This window comes from Dipodomys spectabilis, unplaced genomic scaffold (genome assembly GCF_019054845.1).
Source record: "Dipodomys spectabilis isolate Male_0828 unplaced genomic scaffold, ASM1905484v1 ptg000095l, whole genome shotgun sequence".
NCBI lineage: Eukaryota > Metazoa > Chordata > Mammalia > Rodentia > Heteromyidae > Dipodomys > Dipodomys spectabilis.
The window spans coordinates 24554796-24578739 of NW_024870772.1; the positions used below are offsets into that span (position 1 = coordinate 24554796).

A 23944-nucleotide genomic window follows, 5' to 3' on the forward strand; every position below is an offset into this window, starting at 1 on the left:
GATCTGAGGATCATAGTTTGAAGCCTGAAGCCAGCTGGGGCAGGAAAATTCTTGAGACTCTTTATCTGTAATGAGCAAAGAGCCTAAAATGAAGCTGTAGGCATTTCCAGCTCTGCTCTGAGTCCAGAGGGTACTTTGGGAAGGCATAGGTATGAACCTCTAAATGATAAGCACTCCAAAACTGTGGAAAGGATCCAAAGGGCTTTGAGTAGAGCACCAATGTCCTTCACTGTGGCCTTCTACACTGTTGTGGGGCTTTAAATTTTAAAAGTTTTCTTACTCACTTATTTGTAATTTGTTTAAAAAATAAAACTGAGCCAGGTGTCAATGACTCATCCCTGTAATCCTAGCTACTCAGGAGGCTGAGATCTGAGAATCATGATTCAAAACCAGCCTGGGTAGACAAATTTGAGAGATTTTTATCTTCAATTAACCAGCCAAAAGCTGGAATTGGAGCTGTGGTGGAGCACTAGCCTTGAATGAAAAGCTGTACGTAGGCCCTAAGTTCAAGCCTCAGTAGTCTCTTTCTGTTTCCCCCCCCTCCCTCCCCTTTCTCTCTTACACACACACCTATAGATACATAGATATATATCTATATATCTATGTATGTATAGATAGATATCAAAATAGATATCTAGATAAACAGATTGATATTTATCTATTTTAGTGCTTTCTATGTGTGGGCACATTTAAGCTCTGGTGAGTAAACAGAAAGCATGGTAGATAAGATTTCCCACAGACTTACATCTTAAAAATACACAATGTCCCTCACTTTTAACATCCCACCCCCAGGGGTACATTTATTCTAATAGATGAAATACAACAATAACTCATAGTGGTATTGTTGTAAAGTCCATAGTGGACATTAGTGTTTCATTCCTAGTATTATATGTTCTGTGGTTTAGATAAATATATACTGACATATCCATCTTTCTGATGCCATGCAGAATAGTTTCACTGTCTTAACAATCCTTTATTCTCTGTCTATTTATTATTCCTGTTCCCCTAACTCCTGACAGCCCCTAATCTTTTTTATGGATCGGCTTTTTCCAGAATGTTAAATAATTGGAGTAATAATGTTAAATAATTGAAGTTTGTAGTTATTTCAGATTGAATTCTTTCACTTGGTAATAAACATTTTCCCCTGTCTGTTCACATTTGTGTATGTGTGTATGTGTCTAAGTGTGTGCACATGCATATGTGCCAGTCCTTGGGCTTGGACTCAGGGCTTAAGCACTATCCCTGAGCTTTTTTGTTTTTGTCAGTTGTGGGGCTTGAACTCTGGGCCTGGCTCTGTCTCTCAGCTCTTCAGCTCAAGGCTAGCGCTCTACCACTTGAGCCACAGTGCCACTTCCTGTTTTCTGGTGGTTAATTGGAGATAAGAGTCTCAGGAACTTTCCTGTCTGGGCTGGCTTTGAATCTCGATCCTCAGATCGCAGTCTCCTGAGTAGCTAGGATTACAGGTGTGAGTCACTGACTCCCAGTCATCACTGAGCTTTTTTATTCAAGGATAGCACTGTCATTTGAGTCACAGCTCCACTTGTGGCTTTTGGTGGTTAATTGGAGGTAAGAGTTTCACAGACTTTCCTGCTATGGCTGGCTTTCAACTACAGTCCTCAGATCTCAACCTCCTGAGACGCTAGGATTACCTGTACCTGGCTAAGTTTCTGACATTTTAGCATTGGATGATATTCCATTTCCTAGGTGTACCACACTTTATCTACTTACCTAGCAAAAGACATCTTGGTTGTTTCTAAATTTTGGAATTATGACTAAAGCTGCCATAAATATGCATTGCAGATTCTTGTGTGGAAATATTTTCTATTCCTTTGAGTAAATTCTAAGGATTACAGTCATCAGATTGAATGTGATTAATATGTCTTGCTTTGTAATGAACCACTGAACTGTCTTCAGAATGGCTGTACCATTTCACAGACCCACCAGCAATAAATGAGTTTCTGTTGCTTCTCCCTTCCAGCATTTGCTGTTGTCAGTGTTTTGAAGTTCAGTTATATAGGTGTATAATGGTATCTCATGGTTGTATTTGATACTGGCATGATCCAGAGAATCTTTTCATGTGCTGTTTCGCCTTCTTTATATCTTCTGGGAGTCCGTCCTTCCTTCCTTCCTTCCTTCCTTCCTTCCTTCCTTCCTTCCTTCCTTCCTTCCTTCCTTCCTTCCTTCCTTCCTTCCTTCCTTCCCTCCTTCCCTCCCTCCCTCCCTGCCTCCTTCCCTCTCTCCCTCCCTTTTTCCTTCCTTCCTTCCTTCTTCCTCTCTCTCTCTCTCTCTCTCTACTGAGCATATGTTCTACCATTCAGCTATACTTCAGCTCCAAGTTCTTTTTTTAAAAAAATCAAACACATATTCTTGGTTAAATGTGGAACCTTAATTTTTTTCCTTAGTTGCTGTGACTCCCTGATGCATAAAAATAATTTTGTGTAGGATCCAGTGATTTTTCTAAATTATTCAGTGATTCTGCCCAACCATAATATGGAAAGAAGTCTTCATAGAGTCTTGAGGTAAAAAAATTTAAGCCTCAAAAAAGTGGCTGACGCTAGGAACAATTAAAACAGCTGAAGCTTCTTTTTTCAACAGGCTCAGACTTGATACTGCTTTTGGTGATCATAGTTGTGGTTGATGGCTTTGGATCTAAGTGACAGAGTTGGCCTAGTATTGGAAGGGGGCAGACCAAGGAGAAGAATTGAGCCTCTGGTCTAGTCAGGTTTTTTGGTTTGTTTGTTTGGTTTTTTGGTCCGTCCTAGGCCTGAACTCTGGGCCTGGGCGTTATCCTCAGCTCTCCAGCTCAAGGTTAGCACTCTATCACTTGAGCCACAGCACCACTTTTGGCTTTTTCTGCTTATGTGGTGCTGAGGAATCAAACCTAGGACCTCATGCATGCAAGGCAAGCACTCTACTATTAAGCCACCTGCCCTGCCCTCTAGTCAGGTTTTGAGCATTCCCATATAAGCTTTAGAGTTGGCCAAAATTTTGTTTAAGTCTATAATGAATATTTTATGATTTAGGGTTTTATGGTGTCTGTCTTAACTTGTAGTTGTAAAATAAAGTCCATAATCCATAAACAAATGGGCGTAGCTGTGTTTTAATAATACTTTCATGGATCAATTGTGAACTTTGGCAATCATGTATTTTCCTATTATCATCCTACTACTTTGCTTTGTTTTTTTATTTGGCCAGTACTGGAGTTTGTACTCAGGGCCTGGGTACTGTCCCTGAGCTTTTTTTGTTCAAGGCTCATGTTCTACCACTTGAACCACAGCTCCACTTCAAGCTTTTTGGTGTTAAGTTTGGGATAAGAGTTTTAGGGACTTTCCTGCTTGGGCTGGCTTCAAGCCTTGAATCTCAGATCTCAGCTTCCTGAGGATTACAGACATGAACAACTGTTGCTCAACTCTACTAAATTAAGAAGACTTCCTTCCTTTTTAAAATTCTTGTTTATTTATTTTATGCTGGTACAGGGCTTTGAACTAAGGCTGGACATTGTCCTTTAGCTTTTGCAGAAGGCTGGTGTTCTATCGCTTGAGCCAGAGATTCACTTCTGGCTTTTTGGTGGTCAGTTGGTGAAAAGAGACATACTTTTCTGACAGGCTGAGTTTGAATAGTGATCCTCAGATCTCAGCCTATTGAGTAGCTAGGATTAGTGGCATGAGCCACTGGAAGCTGGGCCTCTTTTCTGACTCTGTTTGGTAGGCTGTGGTTGTAGGTTGTGACTACCATCAGGACATTACCTGTGAGTTGTGTTTAGTGTCCCTCATCTTCCACACTCTGTGTGGAACATTTCCCTGTGTTAGCCATTAGGAGTGCACAAGTAAGAGCCAAATGAGTTTCCTATGTCTAGGTCTAGGCTTTAGTTTGTAAGTCAGAAATCTCCAAAGGCAAATCATTCTGTACCTATCTCATAAACATTTTACTTACTGTCTTGTCCTTTTAGTTTGGCTCACTTCCTATAGGGTGATTTTTAATTAAAATTTCTCTAGAAATCCTTAGAAATTCTTTTTTGTTGTTGTTGGTTGTGGGCCTGAACTCTGGGCCTGGATACTGTTCCTGAGCTCTTCAGCTCAAGGCGAGCACTTTACCACTTGAGCCACAGCACCACTTCTGACTTTTTCTGCTTATGTAGTGCTGAGGAAGCGAACCCAGTGCCCCATGCATGCAAGGTAAACATTCTACCACAGAACCACCTTCCCAGCCCAACAAATCCTTAGAAATTCTTATGTATAAGTTATAAAGCACTGTACAGGGCTGGGAAGGTGGCACAGTGGTAGAGCGCTTGCCTTGCATACCTGAGGCCCTGGGTTCGATTCTTCAGCACCACATAAGCAAAAAGAAAAAAAGCCAGAAGTGGTGCTGTGGCTCAAGTAGAAGAGTGCTAGTCTTGAGCTGAAGAGCTGAGGGACAGCGCCCAGGCCCAGAGTTCAGGCCCCACGACCAGACCCCCCCCCCAAAAAAAAAGCACTGTACATATGCACATATACACATATCTATCTGTCCATCTATACATATGCATATATACATATACACATATACATCTGTCCTATCATCTTTATTCTATTTATACATACATATTCACATATACACACAATTTATCCATATATCCATCCTTCCATTATCTGTCTATCCCTATCTATATATCTGTCTATACATATCTGCATAAACACATCTAATCTAGCATCTATCCATCCTTCCCTCCTTTCATCTATCCACTTACCTATACATATTCACATATATACATCTCTCTCTCTCTGTCTATATCTATCTATCTACATACCTACCTACCTATCTATCTAGATACTGTACTGGGGATCAAACCAGGACAATACTACTCTGATATATACCAGCTCTAGTGCTGTGCGTGCATGTCGTGCATGCACACATGTGCACAAGTGCCAGTACTGGGGCTTGAACCCTGAACCTCTTGCTCTTGGTTGGCTTTTCTGCTCAAGGCTGGTACTCTATCATTTGAGCCATGCCTCTACTTCTAGCCTTTTGCTGCTTACTTGGAGAGTCTCATAGACTTCCTGGATGGCTTCAAACCTCATTCCTCAGGTCTCAATTTCCTGAGGAGGTAAGATTGCAGATGAGAACTACTGGCACCCTTGTGAGCTACCAGCAGCCCTTGGATTTTGGAGACAGGATCTTGCTATGTAGCCTAGCCTTAAATTCACATCCTTTTTTTTTTCTTTTTCTTTTATTGTAAGGGTGATGTACAGAGGAGTTAAAGTTATATAAGTAAGATGAGGACATTTTTTGTGGAACATTGTTATCCCCTTCCTTTTTTCTCCCACTTCCCCCTCCTCCTCTCCCCCTCTCAGGTTGTAATCATTTCTAACATAATGTTTTGTGATTATAGCTGTTGCATTGGTTCAACCTTTGTCCTTGTGTCTCACCATTTTGTTATACCCCGTCGCTTTCTCAAATCAGATAAAAATATATACAAGATACAAGGTACTAAAATAAAAAACAATGACAACACTAGATAAACCAAAGGGGGAAAAATTAAGGAACAAAGAAATAACTTTACATAGTACATTAAACAAAAGCAAAACAAAAACAAAAAGACCCTAAAAATCCTCTTGTTTAATATCTTGGCCTTCATTTCGATTAGCATCATTTTATCTAGTCATATGTACATAACTATTGAGCTATTGTGATTCTCTGCTAGGACTATCCTATACCAATGAGGGAAACCATGGAGCCTATGTTTCTTTGGGTCTGGCTTACTTCACATGACTTTTTCCAAGTCTTTCCATTTCTTTATGAATGGGGCCATTTCATCCTTTCTGATGGAAGCATAGACTTCTGTTGTATATATGTATTCTGGTTATATATACCACATTTTCTTGATCTGTTCATCTACTGAGGGGCATCCGGGTTGGTTCTATATCTTAGCTACGGTAAATAATGCTGCAATGAACATAGTTGTGCTGGTAGCTTTAGGATGGCCTTGTTTGTGGTCATTTGGGAAATGCTCAGGAGTGGAATTGCTAGATCATAGAGGAGTTCTATGTTTAGTCTTTTGAGAACCTTTATACTGCTTTCCAGAGTGGTTGAACCAGTTTACATTCTCACCAACATAAACATAATCCTCTTGCCTCAGCCTCCTGAGTTCTGGGATTTCAGGTATGCATCACACTGTAGCAACTACTCCTCTTAAATAGTAGAAGTAGTAAATATTAACTCAAAACTTGTAAAAGTGAATGTAAACTGGGTGAAGTTGATTTTTGTTCAATATTAAGACATGAAAGATGGGTGGCTCACGCCTGTAATCCTAGCTACTCAGGAGGCTAAGATCTGAGGATCGGGGTTCAAAGCCAGCCTGGGCAGGAAAGTCCATGAGACTCTTATCTCTAATTAACCACTAGAAAACTGGTGGGTGCTATGGCTCAAGTGGTAGAGCACTAGCCTTGAGCTGAAGAGCTCAGGGACAGTGCCTAGGTCCAGAGGTCAAGCCCCACTACCAACAAAAAAAAAAAGCAAAAAAAAAAAATTTAAGAAATTGTCACCCAACATACTCTGCCAGGGGACTCAGTGACTTTAGAAAATTAATAAATTGTGGAGTGTTGGTAAGCTCATGCTTGTAATCTTAGCTACTCAGGAAGCTGAGATCTGAGAATTGAGGTTTGAAGCCAGACTGGGCAGGAAAGTCTCTGAGACTCATCTCCAATTAACCAGCAAAAAGCCAGAAGAACTGTGACTCAAGTGATAGAGCACCAGCTTTGAACTGGAGTCAAAAGGCCAAGTGAGAGAGCAAGACCCTCAACCATACCAAAAAAAATGGTAAGTTGTCATCCAAGACTAATCTTTTCATAAGGGTGGTGTAATGAGAAACTTAAAACACAGCCTACTTACATCTCATTGTGCAAGAGCTGATCCTCACAACTTCCTTTTTGTGCATTGTGTGGCCAGGGTTAACATGTATTAGGTTTCATGTAAAAGATTTTTCAGAGAGTAAAAGAAGCATTATAAACAGAAAAAACAGAAACCAAGTAAAGAAAGTTGTGATATGACCCATGGATGTGGTTGTTTTATTTCTTACAATTAGCAGCCAGTCTCATTTCCATATAGCACATGAGCCACCCTCCCACCCCACACCCTGGCACAGGCTGTGTACATAAGTTGCCTTGTACAACTTAGGTTCCAGTCTGAAATCATTGTCTTTGGGTCTCCTACTCCCTTGTTTCAGTCTCTCCTGCCATTGCTCCATTCTGTGCAGATGGTCACTCTAGTGTTCAGATTCCTCTGAAAATAACTCAGCTTTTTATCTAGGCCAGGAGTTAATAAACCACCAGAAGTGATCTCTGAGGCAAATTACTTACTCCTAAGTAATTCAGCTTAGTGCTGGACTTAGGCATTGCTTTGTTTTTGACCTGCTACCTTTCTTTTTGCCCTCTCTAAATTCTACTTGGAACTCTCTATGTAGATTTTTCTGTATTGATCTGTTCTGTTCTCTGTCTCTTGTCTCTTTCTCTCCCTCCCTCCCCTCTCTCTCCTATCTCTCTTTGTGCTAGTCCTGGGGCTTGAACTCAGAGCTTACTGTCTGTCCCTTAGCTTTTCACTCAGAGTTAAGGGAGCCACAGCTCTCCTTCAGCTTTTTGGTAGGTGAGAGATAAGAATCTCATGGACTTTCTCCAGGCTGGGTTTGAACCACAATCCTCAGATCTCAGCCTCTTGTGTAGTTATTATGAGCCACCGTACCTGATTCTGTATTCCTCTTCTGAAATTTACTTTTAGTTGTCCTACATACCCACATGCCAAGATAACTGAAATTGTAAATTGTGGACTATAAAATGTTCATGAATTTCTCTCTTCTCTATCTACTGACCTCTTTTAATAGGACTTTTTGTTGTTTTTTGTTTTTTTGAGACAAGGTGTGGCTAGGTGGCCCAGGCTGACTGGGAATTCATGATTCTCCCACTATAGCCCCCCAAATACTGGGATTACAGCCGGACACTTCCATTCCCAGTGCAATGCAACTTTTCTACTCTTATCTCCTGACCCCGCCCGGACTTGGCCATAGCCTTGAACTGCCAATAGAGTATTAGCCATCATGACTCAGCAGAAAGCCAGGAAGCTGCCATGCACTAAGACACCCTCCCTTCTTGTTGGGAACTTTCCTGGCCCTCCTCAATCAGTTCAATATAACCAGGCAGTAACAGCAAGACCAGGTGCCCTCCAGCAGCACCCCCAGCCCCCGCAATATCTTTAGTACCTCCTTGTACCCCAGCATTCCCATCACTAGCTGAAATACAGCTGAGTGAAGTCAGCCTAGACTAGTAACTCCCAACCAGCCCAGCTGGCCACAGCTGTGAGCAAGCCTGGTGAAACCCGGCCTAAATGACCAACCCCAGTATCATGATGGGAGACACTGGTTAACAGGCCTTGGCTGGGTCCTGGTTTTAGGACCTGGAAGTATTGGTTTTCTTTCTACAAGCATCCAGCTGCTTCTGTAGGAAGTAATTTCAAGCTGTCAGCCCATTCCCTGCTTTCCAGGAACATTCAAAAAATAAAATTGGACTGAAACAGAGACACATACCTTTTTCTTTTCCTTCTTTTTGTGCTGTTTGCGGGGCTTGAACTAAGAGACTGGGTCCTGTCCCTTGGTTTTTTCACTCAAGGTTGGTGCTCTGTCACTTGAGCCACCTTTCCATTTCTGGCTTTTTTGTCATTAATTGGAGATAAGAGTCTCTGGACTTGGAACCACAATCCTCAGATCTCAGCCTCCCAAGCAGATTATAGGCGTGAGCCACCTCACACCAGGCTCCACACTCCCCCTCCTTATTTTTAGCTTAAAAAAATTAGTTATGCCAGAGAGGGTTCATTGGTAAGTCTCCAAACATGTTTACAATATATCCTAGTCAATCTCACCCCTGCTCCTCTTTTACCCTTCTCCTTTCCCCCAAACAATAGCATCAGATTTCACTGTACTATTTTCATAATTGCAAACACTCTTAGTTCATGCTGTACTCATTTAACTATAGATTGTTTAGAACTGCACAGCGATATTGACTAATATGACTTTTCTGTTCTAAAACAGTTATGGCCAACACAATATGACAAACAGAATCACACCATTATGTATCATCCTCAGGGTGGATAAGTCAGGAGTGAGTAATAATAAATATACCATGAGATTCAGAATTGTTCCAGCCAAACTGATCACAGATGGAAAACACAAAATTTGAATATGGCCTTTATAGGTAAAACTCTGAGGATGGAGAAAACATGGCAGGTAGAAGAAAAGGATAATTGTATTTTTATACATTGCTCACAGTTAGAAAATGTAATAAAAATATCTTACTATAATTATCAGCAAATAGAAATAATCTAGGTATCCCTCCCCCACAGTGTAACCCCTGCTTTCACTGTATTTGATGTCAGTATAATTTGTGGAGGGGAAGGGGAAAAACAAGTTGTTTAAATAAGGATACAGGTGGACCCATTGCAACAATGAGAAGTACAAGTCGTTATGTCAAAAACAAACTTTACAACTTTGGTGGGGGGAGGGCGGGAGGATTGGGTGGGGGGGGTGGAGGGAGGATGGGAAGGGATGGGAAGGGGAAACAAAGGAGGAGGCTACAATGCTTGATAAGAAATGTACTCATTATCTTGCCCATGTAATTGTAACCCCTCTGTACAGTATTTTCACAATAAAAAATAAATAAAAATTAAAAAAAGAAATAATCTAGGTAGAAGAAAATGTAGAAGAAAGATGCAAACATACGAAAAATATAGAAGCTGACCACCAGTGGCTCACATCTCTAATATAGCTACTCGGGAGGCTGAGATCTGAGGATCAGGGTTTGAAGATAGCCCAGGCAGGCTCTTATCTCCAAATAAAAGGCGTAAAAGTGTAAAAGTGTGACTTAAATGGTAGAACACCAGTCTTGAGTGAAAAAGCTAAGGGAGAATGTGAAGCCCTGAGTTTAAGCACTAATATTGGTGCATAGGTGCATGTACATACACACACAAAGGTAGAAGACATATAGAAGAAATATTTCCAAAGAAAGACAGTATGGAAAACTGAATACAAAGAGTTAGACACCCTACTCTAGTGCAGAAGCTATCACAAGTAGATTAACTGGAAGTAGGGGTTGGTAGGTCACGTTGATGAAATTTGCTAGTCTGGAATCTCAGGAGTAATCTGATGTCATGTGGTGAAAAGGTCAACAGCAATGGGCAGTGGATTCGGCTGGTCATTCAACCTGATTTATCTATGTGTTCACAGGTACTGCTGTCACTTGGCTAACATTAGAACAGTTCAAATGATTGCTTCATTTCCCTTATTTTCTTCCTGAAGAGCTTTGCTTTATCTGATTTATTAAAGTCCTATTTGCTAATGGTACATCGGAAAACTTGGGGAGAAGTCAGTTTTGACTTTATCTAGATTATAGCTTTTTGTTTTGTTTTGTTTCCTGTGTTAATCCTAGGGTTTGAACTCAGGGCCTGAGTACTGTCCCTTAGTTTTTTTCACCCAAAGCTGGTACTCTACCAGCAACTCTTGAGCCACAGCAACTCTTTTGACTTTTTGATGGTTAATTGGAGATAAGAATCTCAGATCTTAGCCTCCTGAGTAGTTAGGATTACAGGTGTGAGCCACCAGTGCCCAGCTAGGCTTTTTAATAGAATGTTTGGTGTTTGGCCCTTTCCTCCTCCTCCTTTTATATATCTAAAGATGTCCTGAGTGTGTTGATACCTGTCACCCCAGGTTCTTGTGGCAGAAGAACCATAACTTTGAAGCCAACCTGTGCTATATAGCCAGGCCCTGATTCAAAAACAGTCTCTCTCAGGTGATTGTCTGTGTTCATGGCAGTAGGTGGACTTCAGTGTTGGACAGACATGCCTATTCTTTGGAATAGTATAATTCAATTCATAATTTTGTTGAGCAGCAACTACACTTGTCCACGTGTACATGGAGGGTTACACAGGGCACTTATTGGCCCAATAGGGGAAATACCAGTTAGGAACAACACCACATTGGATACACAGCTGTCACATGCAGAAGAAATGCTTGGCCTTTTCCTTGTCTTACTGGTCTTTGTGGTTTGTCCCTGGTGTTGTGGGATCTCTGTATCTGGTGACCAAAGTGGACTCACTTCCTTTAATTTAGTCTTACTTCATGCTCAATGCTGTCTCAGATTCCTGAGGACTTAGGGGATAGGGGTGTGTGTGTGTGTGTGTGTGTGTGTGTGTGTTTGTGTGTGTGTGTGTATGTGTGTGTAAAACATCCCCTGGGAGTTCCCAAAAGGCTGAATTTTAAGAAAATTATGTCATGCCCTTCATTTTTCAGAATTGGTATTGCACATAGAGTTCTACTGTGGGTAAGTAATGTACAAAAAAGGAATTTGAGCCTGGTGCTGGTGACTTACACCTGTAATCCTAGCTACTAAGAAGGCTATGATCTGAGGACATAGTTCCAAGCCAGCTGGGTCAGACAAATCCATGAGATGCCATCTCTAATTAGCCAGCAAAATACTGGAAATAGGGTTCCAGCGTCAAGTGAAAAAGCTAAGCAAGATCCTGAGGCCCCAATACTGGTACAGAAAAAATAATAATAAAAGAAAGAGAAGAAAAGAAAATTGGGATGCAGAGCAAGTAGGGGTCAGTATATCTCAATAATCACAATCCTGAGCCTAGTATTGTGCCTGGCTCCAGCTTTAGATTCCAGACAACTTATTGTGTGTGCTTTCCTCTGAGATACGGTGCTCATTGACTGTAACTAAATACCTGAGATAATTAACTTAGAAAAGGGTTGCCACACTCAAAATTTAGGATGAAATCCATGGGCTTCTGGGGGGGCTGAGAGGTGGGAAGTGTGTGGTGGAGTGAAAGTACAAGAGGAGGTAGGAAGCAAGAGAATTAATTAGAAGGAGCTGCCCCACCCCCATTTTCCCCACAAAGCCCTGCCTCTTAAGCTTTCTACCTTCTTTCAATAGCACCAATCTGGGGTCTGGCCCACAACACATGGCTTTTGGGGGATATATAATATCCAAAATATCTGCCAAGAACATATAATAGTGCTTTCCTCACGGAGGTTGGGAATTAAGTGAGACAATGTACTTTGGACTTTGAATTCTTGATATGGAAAGTCCAGTAACTAACCAACCAGATGTTCAGGGAGTCTAGCAAGGAAGGTCTATAATGGCAACTAGCCCAGGAAGACCTTGAAGAGATAGAAGGTAGAACAGCAGTAGAGACATGAGATGAGAGAGTAGGCTGGAGTGGGCCAAAGAGAACTTGGCTTATCCTCTGCTATGGTTGGAATGATGGTGTCCCCTCCAAAATTCACATTGAAACTTAATTCCCTATACAACTGCATTAGTAGATAGGCCCTAACAGGATTAGCACCCTTCTGTACTGATTCAAGGCTGAAGGGAGTATGCTCTTTCAGAAGAGGACCCTAGGAGGAGCTCTAGTAACCAAGGGAAAAGGAGTTCCCAGGGCTGGGCATGGTAGTGCATGCTTCTAATCCTAGCAGTCAGGGAGCTGAAGTAGGAGGATCCTAAATTCTAGGCTTTAATGAAGATTTTGGAATCCAAGGCCTATACTATTATTTTAATCACTTGGAATGTACTAGCCAAAATGGTTTTCTCACTAATTCTACAAAGTATATTATCCCTAAAGTATATTATCCCTACCATTCATTTTTATTTATTTATTTTTTTATTTTTTTGGGTCTGGTCGTGGGGCCTGAACTCTGGGCCTGGGTGCTGTCCCTCAGCTCTTTTAGTTCAAGGCTAGTGCTCTACCACTTGAGCCACAGCACAACTTCCGGCTTTTTTCTTTTTTGCTTATGTGGTGCTGGGGAATCGAACCCAGGGCCTCAGGCATGCAAGGCAAGTGCTCTACCACTGAGCCACCTCCCCAGCCCTCCCTACCATTCATTTTGAATGGTAGCTAACATGAAGTTTGTGTGTGTGTATGTGTGTGTGTGCTTGTGCTTGTGTGTATACTGCTCTTGGGCTTGGACCCAGGACCTTACTATGTAATGCTCAAGGCTGATGCTCTGCCCACTTAAGCCACACCTTCACATCCACCTTTTTGCTGGCTAATTGGAGTTAAGAATCTCTCAGATTTGTCTGTTCAGGCTGGCTTCAAACCACAATCCTTAGTTCTTTGCTTACTGAGTTGCTAGGATTACAAGCATCGGGCATTACTGCTTGGCTCTACCATTATTTTAAGTAATCCAGTAGGATTAAGTACATTTACATAATACCACAAAGTTTGAAAGTGTTCTATCTAAAACTGAAACTCTGAACAAATTAAACACTTTTTTTTCCCTGGTCCACAGTATTTGTTTATTTATAAGAGAAACTACTCATCAGCCCACATATTTATGTTTCATAGTTCAGGAACACAGGTCAATCCAAAGAAATTCTTTACATTCCAAATTCACTTTGCACTCTGAAAGATACCTGCCTTCCTCATCTCCTCAAAACCTTTCATGGAATCATAATTTCTGTAGAAATCTGCATATGCCTTCTTTCTTGGTTCAGCCACACCAAACTTACAGAGAGCTGAGACCCCCAAAGAGACAATGAATGCTCCAACAATATGAATCCACAGACGCTTGGCCAGAAGACCCCACAACTGAGATTTTGCCAATGTACCAGAAGCCATGGTAGCAACTGTCCGGCGCTGTGGAAACCCGAACTCAGGCCTCAAATGCCTCACATCCACCAACACGTATCTTTTCTTTACCCTCCGCTCCTATTCTACTGTTCTATGAATCTGGGTACCTTACACAAGTGAATCAAACAGTATTTGTTCTTTGGTGACACTATTCTCTTATTCACTTAGTGTATATCCATACTGTGGCATATGGCTTTGTTTTACTCTTCTTAAAGGCAAAATAATATGTCATTGTATTCACACTTTGTTTATCCAATCACTGGTCTATGAACATTTGGGTTGCTTCCACTTTTGTTCTATTTTTGAATGACCCTAGAATGTATGCATGCAAATAACTTTTTTTTTTTTTAATCAGTAATGGGGCTTGAACTCTGGGCCTGGACACTGTCTCTGAGTTCTTCAGCTCAAGGCTAGCGCTCTACCACTTGAACCACAGCACCACTTCAGTTTTCTAAAAGTGGCTTATTGGAGATAAGAGTCTCAGAGACTTTCCTACCCTGGGTGGCTTTGAATGGCAATCCTCAGATCTCAGCCTTCTGAGTAGCTAGAATTCTAGGTGTGGGCCACTGGTGCCCAGCATGCAAATAACTCTTTAAGGTCCTGTTTTTATATCTTTTGGATATATATCATATTACATGGTAGAGTTCCATTTTTTATTATTTTGAGCAACCACCATTCTGGTTTCCATGGCAGCTGTGTCATACTTCATTTCAACTATCTAGGTACCAGGGCTCAATTTCTCACCTATTTAAATAGACATTCTTTTTTTTTTTTTTCTGTCGGTTGTGGCGTTTGAGCTCTGGGCCTAGGCGCTGTCCCTCAATTCTTCAGCTAAAGGCTAGCACTCTACCACTTGAGCTACAGCGCCACTTCCAGTTTTCTGAGTGGTTTATTGGAGATAAGAGTCTCACAGACTTTCTTGCCTGGCCTGGCTTTGAACCATGATCCTCAGATCTCAGCTTCCTGAGTAGCTGGGATTACAGGTGTAAATCACCGGTGCCTGGCTGAGACATTCATTTTGAATACATTAAAATATATAAAAATTAAAAAAAACTACTCATCTTGATTTGCAGATAAAATTATTTTACCCCTCTAGTTTAAAATAAAAATTTAACTTCTAAAGTTGGGCTGCAAGTAGTCTGATTCTGCACTATAGTGTTAGGCTGACCTCTGGTGGTAATACACATGCATTGCAGCCAAGTGCACATTCTGTTTTAGCTTTTATGTGCGCAGCATTACAACATTCCAAGAGATGTGTGGGTTTCACTACTGTTAAAATAGCTATTTTACTTTTCTCTACTTTTTAATGGTTTTTTTAATTGGTGGGGATTGGCTTTGCACTTGCTAGCTACCCTATTTCTTAAGTCATGAAAAGAAAATAGTTCTAAAAAAGCAATGGGCACTATGTTAAATTTCTTATTCTGTAATGCCAGTATTGGCCCTTAAACTTGGAGCCTCGTACTCATTGGGGTTTTTTGGCTCACAACTGACACTCTACCACTTGAGCCACAACTTGGTCAGCTTTTTGCTGGCTAATTAGAGATAGTCTCATGGACTTTTCTGTGGTCTAAGCTCACCAGTTTGGGTGGGGGGGGGGGCAGGGGGAGGAGTTAGTAGTAGTAGGAGTTAGTAGCTCTCATGAAGGAGGAAATCCTCTCCCTAGGCACTGGGAAACTTACATAAATGGTGACAATCTCAGCAGACATGTTTGTTTATGCTGGTAATGGGTCTTAAACCCTGGGCCTGGGCACTATCCTTTATCTTTTTAGATCAAAACTGGTGCTCTATCACTTGAGCCAAAACTCCACTTCAAGCTTCCTGCCAATTAATTGGAGTTGAGACTTTCATGAGCTTTCCTGCCTGTGTTGGCTTTGAGCAGCTCTCAGCTTCCTGAGTAGCTAGGATTAGAGGCACCAGCCACTGGCCTGGCTCCCCAGGTTTTCTTGTAGTTTTAGGGCTTACTATGGTCTTGGATCCATTTTGATTTCACTTTGGCACAGGGTGAGTTTCAACCTTTTGCATGTGGAGATGCAGTTTCTTCACGTCATTTCCTGAAGGGCTGTCCTTTCTCCACAGTCTGGTTTTGGTGCTTTGTCAGGAATCACTTGACTGTCTCTGGGTGGGTTTATTTCCAAGATTTCTGGTCTGTTCCATTGATCTGTCAGGTATTTTTGTTTGTTTTGGTGTGTGTGTGTGTTTTCCAGGACCATGTGGTTGAATTACAATGATGTATTTCTTGAAATCAGGTATTCTTATACCTCTAATTTTGTTGTTTTTATCAAGATTGTTTTGGCTATTTAAGTCTGTTGTGCATCGGTATAAATGTTAGGAGTGTGTGTGTGTGTATGTGTGTGTGTGCATGTATGCGCATGCAGGTACTGGGGCTTCAATTCAGGGATTTGCTCTCACTGAGCTTTTTTGTTCTACCATGTTTTCAGGTTCAGCTTTTCGTTGGCTGATTGGGGATAATAGTCTCGGATTTTTCAGCCTGGGATGGCTTTGAAAGGTGACCCTCAGATCTCAGCCTCCCGAGTAGCTGTGATTACAGGTGTGAGCCACTTGTGCCAGGCTTTGAGCTTTGTTTTAAAATTTGTTTGTTTGTTTTTTATTGCTCCTAGTGGCCATTTTCTGTTTCTTTCCAGAAAGGAGATGAAGTTGCTGGAGAAGTCTGATGCCCTGAAAGGTTCTCTGAGTGCAGAGCAGCAGCTGTCCCTAATCAGCGGCTGCACCACCTTGGCACAGGCAGTAGAGGGCGCTGTACACATTCAGGTGAGTTTAAGGACACCTGCACCCTATTGAGATTGAGACACTTGGAGGAGCCCAGTGTCCTCCCACCCATGGTAAGAACGGGGCAAAGTTAGAGGCAGTGGGTGGTGGGACATTTGGCACCTTCAAGGCCAGACTTTTATTTGAAAAACAGAGTCATCAAAATATTCCTCATGGGAACTTACTCAAAGGGTACTGCATGCATTTCTGGAATAATCACAATGAAACTCTTTGTATTATTAATGTGTGCTAATAAAAAATAGTAAAACGGCAACAACAACAACAAAAAATCCCCTATGCAGATGTTCTTTAAACACCTGTGACAATATTAGAGGTATTATAATTTTGAGAAAAACCGATTTTCTGGATTCCTAATACTATTTTACTTTGCTTTATCCACTTCTTAAATGAGCAATTATATCCTTGCTTAAAGTAATGGCTTAAAGAAATTGGCTAAAATGCAGGGTGCCTGTGGCTCTCACCAGTAATCCTAGCTACTTGGAAACTGAGATCTGAGGATCACATTTTGAAGATGGCTTGGAAAGTCTGTGAGATCCTTATTCTCCACCCCACCCCCCACCCAAAAGCCAGAACTGGAGGTATGGCTCAAATGGTAGAGCCCCAGCCTTGAGCCAAAAAGCTAAGTGAGAGAGCATGAGGTCCTGAGTTCAAACCCTAGTACCAGCACAGAAACAAACAGAAACACCATCTGCCTAAAGGAAAACCGTAAGTTTACTTCTACTATTTCTTTCATGCAGCTGGGGGTTATTTGCTTAGCTAAAGAGCCTGGAGTTATAGGTGTTCTGAGGCTGCAACTGTAGCTGATGGCAGTTATTAACTTCCTCTTACGCTATAGTGACTGTTGGACAGGAAAATTCTGTTCTGTATTTGAGGGGAGAATTTGGGAGAACCCAGAATGCTGTCTGTGTGTGTGTGTGTGTGTGTGTGTGTGTGTGTGTGTGTGTGTGTGTGTGTGTGTGTGTGTGTGTGTGTGTGTGTGTGTGTGTGTGTTTCTAGTCCATACCTATTCTGAGGTTCAGGTCAGACATAGGAGATGGAGTTTCTGGGTCTTTATAGCTCTAAAAATCCTCAAGTTCGTTAACAAATATGTTATCAAAACAAGGAAAGCGCTGTTTTTCAACCCCTTTTCTCTTTCTGTGATGTCATAGTCCCTCACTTTCTGGGATTTCAGTCTTCCTTGGGCAATAGCAGTCCCAAGGCATTACCACTACTACTAAGACTATTTTGTGCCAGTTTTCAGGCTTGAACTCAAAACCTGGGCTTTATTCCTGAACCTTTTTTTTTTTTTTTACTCACAGCTAGTATTTTACTACTTGAACCACAGTTCCACTTCCAGCTTCTTAGGTAGTTAATTGAATATAATCTCAGGGACTTTTCTGCCTGGGCCAGCTTCAAACTGCAATCCTCAGATTTCAGCCTCTTGAATAGGTAGGATTACAGGTGTAATCCTACCCCAAATATTATTTATCTTCATTTATTCAAGAGAAACAGGGCCCATGTTCACAAAACTGTTATTATAGGATGGTGATGGTGGTGGTGTCAGTACTGTCCCTCTCTCTTAGCTTTTCCCATTCAAAGTTGGCACTCTACCATGTGAGCCACAGGTCCACATCAGGCTTTTTGGTGGCTAATTGGAGATGAGGAAACCATGATCCTCAGATCTCAGTGTCTTGAATAGCTAGAATTACAGCCTCCATCTGCCTGGCATTCTCTCTGTCTCTTGTTAACCTGAAAGCTATAACATGAGATCTGAGAGAAGGTTGCACTGCTAGTGAGCTTTTGGCTACCCTGTTCCCACAGGATCTGAAGCTGTGGTCTCTGTACCCTTTTGGCTTACTGTGAACAACACAGAAGGTTTCTGGCTCTGGTTTTAGCAGAACAGCTTTTTTATGTGGGTTGTTTTTTTTAAAAGAAGACAGGGGAGACAGAAAAATTCATGTCTGATCTTGACAGTGGCAAAGACATGAGCACTTCCTGGTTTGGAGAACTCATGGTTTGGAACCCACGCTCAGGTCAGTTGGGCTGACAGGGTCTGTGGTTTGGGCACGTTTCTTAGCTTCTAAGCTGTGCTTCCTCATCTGTCAACTGAGGATGAGGCCTACAGCCCTAGGATGTTGTGGGGATCTCTGTTTGGGATCACATCTAAGGGGCCTCTCCTGAATGGTAAGGCTTCTCTTCACCAGCTAAGAAGTTTTAGAAAGAAACTCCTTAGTTGGTGCTGGTGGCTCATGCCTATAACCTTAGCTACTCAGAAGGCTGAGATTGACAGCTGAAGTTCAAGGTCAGCCAGGGCAGAAAAATCTGTGAAACTTTTACTTCCAGTGAACCATTGAAAAGCCGGATGTGGAGCTGTGGCTCAATTGGTAGAGTGCTGGCCTTGAGCAGAAAAGCCAAGCAATAGTGTCAGTTCAAGACCCAGTGCCAGCAAAAACAACAATAACAACAACTAAAGTCCTTTTAGAGTGACTATGATAGAGTTGTTTCTCAGTATCCCCAAGGGATTGTTTCCAGTAACTCATGTATGTACCAAAATCCAAGGATGCTCAAGACCCTTAAACAAAATGGTGTGGTATTTTCAGAAAATGTATGCACATGTACCCATATACTTTAAATTGTATAATCCCTTAAAGCAGTGTAATGCTGGAGAAATAGTTGCTAAACCACATCCTTTATTAATTACATTGAATAACATCAAAAGAAGTCTGTACATGTTCAGTACAGACATAGTTTTTTTGTGTGTGAATATTTTCAGTGTGTGGTATGATTAGTTGGTTGAATCTCTGCTTGGGGGAATCTACCAATGTGGAGGTCTGGCAACATACACTATTGAAGTGGCAGAAATGTCAGATTAGGATTACATATATGTAAAGGATGACATTGATCAAGATACAGTATATTCAGAAACTACTTTATTAAATGGCAGTTCCTTTGTACAACTAGTTAAAGATAATTAAAAAGAAATAAATAGCTAATTTCTATATATTGAATAGGATCTGCAATGTGGATATATAATGTGTTACTGTAATATTTCCAGTTTCTCATTTGGCAGAGCTCCTTATGCTGGCTTTTCTCCCTCCAGTGTATTCTTTATTGAAGCATTGCTGAGGCTTTCTCTTTATCATGTCACTTTTTGCTTTCTCAGATGTGTTTAGCACACAGTGCTTTCTGAATCCATGGTTTATATTGCCGTTAGAAGTTTTATCCCTTGAGCCAGCTGCTTGTGAGTTATACCTATAATGCTAGCTACTACAGATGCAGAGATCTGGAGGACTGTGATTTGAAACCAGCCCAGGCAAAAAAAGTCAGTGAGACTTCCATCAACTGGCAAAGAGTTGGATTGGAAGTGTGGTTCCAGTGGTAGAGCACCAGACTTAAGCAAGCAAGTTGAGAGAGCATGAAGCCCTGAGTTCAAACCCCAGTACCAACAAAAGGTAGAAAGAAGTGTTATCCTAGACTTATTACTAGCTCTCAAGCATTTAGGTTTTTTTCTCCTCTGTAACAGAATATCTCTGTTATGTTATTTATATGGTTATATTTATAAAACTTACAAGATTGCCAGAGCTAATGGATGGGAAGTCATGCCAGGAATAATGAATATGTTATGTTAAAAAATTCATTTTTAGGCAACTTTTTGGTATGTTACCCAGGCTAGTTAAATTTCTATGCTCAAGCAATCTCAGTCTCCTGAGTGCTGGAATTACAGGTGTGTACCACCGTGCCTGCTTCTGTTAAATTTATTTGCATGGTCATCTTACCTTTAGAAAGACAGTCCAGCAGATGATTTCTATAAACATCTAAAGCTAGCATAATTGAATTAATTCAGGCTAACGTATCATTATCACAGTGTAATGTCAACAATGGAGAACCTCCACAATATGAGCACATTTATAATGACTTGAATAAAAGGTGAGGCTTTCTTTGTGGAGTTAATTTTAGGAGTATTATGCTGCCTTTGTAAGACAAAGAAAATGCCTGGTATACATAGTACACCATAGGTTGTAAGTCTATTGGGTGATGAAAAGCACTGGAACTAAGTAAATAAGGGCTGTCTGTATTTCAAGTGTGAACTGAATGGGTTTAAGTGTTGGGAAGTGTCTGTTCAGAAGGATGCTGGGCCAAGCATTGGGAAGGCAAACAGAAAAGGATGTGGCAAATATGACTAGTTGTAATTCCTGGGAGGAACTGTGTGTTTCAGACTTTGTACCTCCAAGCTGGGCATCTGTGGTTCATGCCTATAATCCTAGATACTCAGGAGGCTGAGATCTGAGGATCACAGTTCAAAGCCATCCCAGGTAGAAATATCCATGCTATTCTTATCTCCAGTAAAGCAACAATAAGCTGGGAGTGGAGGTATGGCTCAAGTGGTAGAGCACCAGCCTTGAGAGGAAAAAGCTAAAGGACAGTTCCCAGTCCATGAGTTCAAACCCCATGACTGGCATGCGTGTGTGTGTGTGTGTGTGTGTGTGTGTGTGTGTGTGTGTGTGTGTGTGCGCACACACACAAATTGTTGTGCTTCTAGTAAAACAGGAACAGAAGGAGAGCAGTTCTAACACAGAGACCATTGTGAATGTGCAAAGAAGCTTGGTCTTGGACAAATAAATGTTGAGAAGGAAACAGTGGGCAGGGTTAGGGACCATCTCAAAACAGGGAACATTTGTAATCTTACCTACTTAGGAGGTTGAGATCTGAGGATCGTGGTTTGAGGGCCAGCCCCGGGCAGGAAAGTCCATGAGACTCTTATCTAAAATTAACCAACAAAAAGCTAAAAATAGAGCTGTGGTTTTACTTTTAACCTTGAGGAGAAAAAGCTAAGTGACTGTGCCCAGGTCTTGAGTTTAAAGCCCTAGTATCACTACACACAAACATTCTATCAGTGTTTCTAATACTAGCAATGCTAGAACTATACCTTGGCAAATTAAACATTTGTGTATGTGTTTATTATAAAGAAAATTTAGGAAAATCTTGTGTAAAATAATATTTTAATTTTGTGTTTCTCATTTTCATTTTCTCTCTTTTTGTAATGTATACTTGATATAATCTGTAAGTGAAAATTGGTATCATAGGTTTTAGTTAATCCTAAAAACATTTATTGCTGCAAGATTTACCCAAGGCTACATCAGATAAAGATACAATTTTTTAACTTAAAAATTGTGATGCTTACCATTTTGATTTCAAAGAATGCTGAACTTTCTAATGCCCATGGCCGTTCGCTCTCCAGACCCTGTGACATTTCCTGGACTTGGTGTCCATACTCTTCCACTCTGGGGATGTAACCAAGAGTCCAGCACATGCTCAGCAAGTCCTCTATCCCAGAACTATAACTGCATGCCCCCCCCCCCCCAGCCTTCTAAGAAATGTAGCTGTCTTCCTTAATAGTCCTCACAACTCCTCTGTTGATTTATGCAGATCAATGGCTCATGCCTGTAATCTTAGATATATAGGAGGCTGAGATATGAAGATTAGGTTTAAAGCCAGCTCAAGTGGGAAAGCCTGTGAGACTCAGACTAGCAAAAACTTGAAGTGGAGGTGTGTCTCAGGTGGAAGAATGCCAGCCTTGAGTGGAAAAAGGAGAGCAAGAGGCCATGAGTTCAAGTCCCAATACCAACACACACACACACACGCGCACACACACGCACACACACACACACACACACACACACACACACACACACACACACACACGTCATCGTAGAAAAATGCACCTAAGCTGGAGAGCTACTTCAGAGAACTGTTCATAAGCAGAGCTTAAACAAACAAGCACATGCCCAGCGATTCAATAGTAACTAGCTAAACACAATCGCACTATGGGATTTCGAGTCCCCTGAGTCCTGTCAGTCAAAGCCCAGGCAATGAGAGTATAATTCTTCCCAGTAGATTGTCTTCTCTCCACACCCCAGAGGGCAGGAACATGGGTCATAAGGTTTGCTAACACTCTGCTGAAATGTGAGAGTATGTAAGAAAGAAACCTGAATTTCTAGAACTTAATGTAATTTTGAAATCAAATCTTGCTTGGCAAGAAAAGCTACTGGGCTGGAAAAATAAGTTTATTCTGAAAAGCTTATATGAAAGCATTGACTCTTACAGGGCATTAAGGCTAATTAGCTGTAATATGCCAGCATTATCTAATCTCTGGAACCCAAGATTTGAGATTATGGTAGCTGGTAAGAGCCATGGGAACCAGCTCAGTGGATTGTGATGTTAAAATGCAGTTTGTTTCCACAATGTTAGGACCATGTCTGATATCTAGAAGTAAAAGTTATTATTATTATTTATTTGTGCTGGTACTAAGGCTTGGGGATTGTCCCTTAGTTTTTTCACTCAAGTCTGATGCTCTTACCACTTGAACTACACCTCCACTCCTGGCTTTTTGGTGGTTAATTAGAGATAAGAGTCTCATGGACTTTTCTTCCCAGGCTGGCTTGGAACCGTGATCCTCAGATTTCAGCCTCTTGAATAGCTAGGAGTATAGATGTTTGCCACTGGTGCCCAGATTTAGAAGTAAAATTTTATTGTCCATGTAGATGATCAGAATTTTTTATCTAAACCTTACCTTGACGATTTGGAAAATGCATTTTGATAAGGGGTTTCAGACACTGTCACTTATTACAGGAAGCTATATCTATGTTCATAAGCAGCACCAATTTTGAAATGTGTATGTTTTCTTAAAGAAGCCTGCTGGGGTCTAGGGGCTCACACCTGGAATCCTAGGTACTCAGGAGGCTGCGATGTGAGGATTACAATTTGAAGCTAGCCCAGGAAAGTCTATGAGACTCTTCTTTGCAATTAAACAACAAAACACTGGAAGTGGAGCTGTGACTCAAGTGGTAGAGCACCAGCCTTGAGTGAAAAAGCTAAGGGACAGCACCCAAACCCTGAGTTGAAGTCCCAGTACCAGTATGCAGAGAGAGAGAGAGAGAGAGAAAGAGAGAGATCTTAGCACTAAAGCACATAGTAATCTTTTCTTTAAATAGCACTGGGGCAGGGGTAGCCATGGTTCAGTTTGCATAGGTCTCAGGGGATGGCCAGGGGTAAGTATAAGTATGTATACTGAGACTGAAATGCCATTTTTCCTTTGTGTTTTTCCTTTGTTTTGTTTTTGAGTCAGGGTCTCAAACTCAGATCTTCCTGTTTCATCCTGTCCAGTATTGGATTACAGGTATTTGCCACCATGCCCACACTCTGTTGTGTGTTTTTTCTCTCTCCAAAAAAACTTTTTTTTAAATTTTAATTTTTATTGTGAAAATACTGTACAGAGAGGTTACAATTACATGGGCAAGATAATGAGTACATTTCTTATCAAGCATTGTAGCCTCCTCCTTTGTTTCCCCTTCCCATCCCTTCCTATCCTCCCCCCTCCCGCCCCCGCATCCAATCCTTCTGCCCCCCCACCAAAGTTGTAAAGTTCGCAAAAAAACTTTTTAAAATATTATATATGATAAAGTTTCCTCCCTTTCCTTCCTTCCTTCCTTCCTTCCTTCCCTTCTTCTCTCCCTCCCTCCCTCTCTCTTTC

The 23944-nt window shown here is 41.3% G+C and overlaps 2 protein-coding genes across 2 annotated transcripts in view; one reads left to right on the forward strand and one right to left on the reverse strand.

The window, feature by feature from the left end:
- Cryl1 (crystallin lambda 1) overlaps window positions 1-23944 on the forward strand; it is a 143759-nt gene that overhangs the window by 19232 nt on the left and 100583 nt on the right. Inside the window, exon 3 of the mRNA XM_042685437.1 lies at window positions 16290-16416. Within this exon, the coding sequence (XP_042541371.1) occupies window positions 16290-16416 (127 nt within the window). The remainder of the gene's footprint in view (window positions 1-16289; window positions 16417-23944) is intronic.
- LOC122112583 (cytochrome c oxidase subunit 6C-like) lies at window positions 13298-13635 on the reverse strand. Its single transcript, XM_042685438.1, has one exon. The coding sequence runs from the start codon at window positions 13633-13635 to the stop codon at window positions 13408-13410; it is 228 nt and encodes a 75-aa protein (XP_042541372.1). The 3' UTR covers window positions 13298-13407.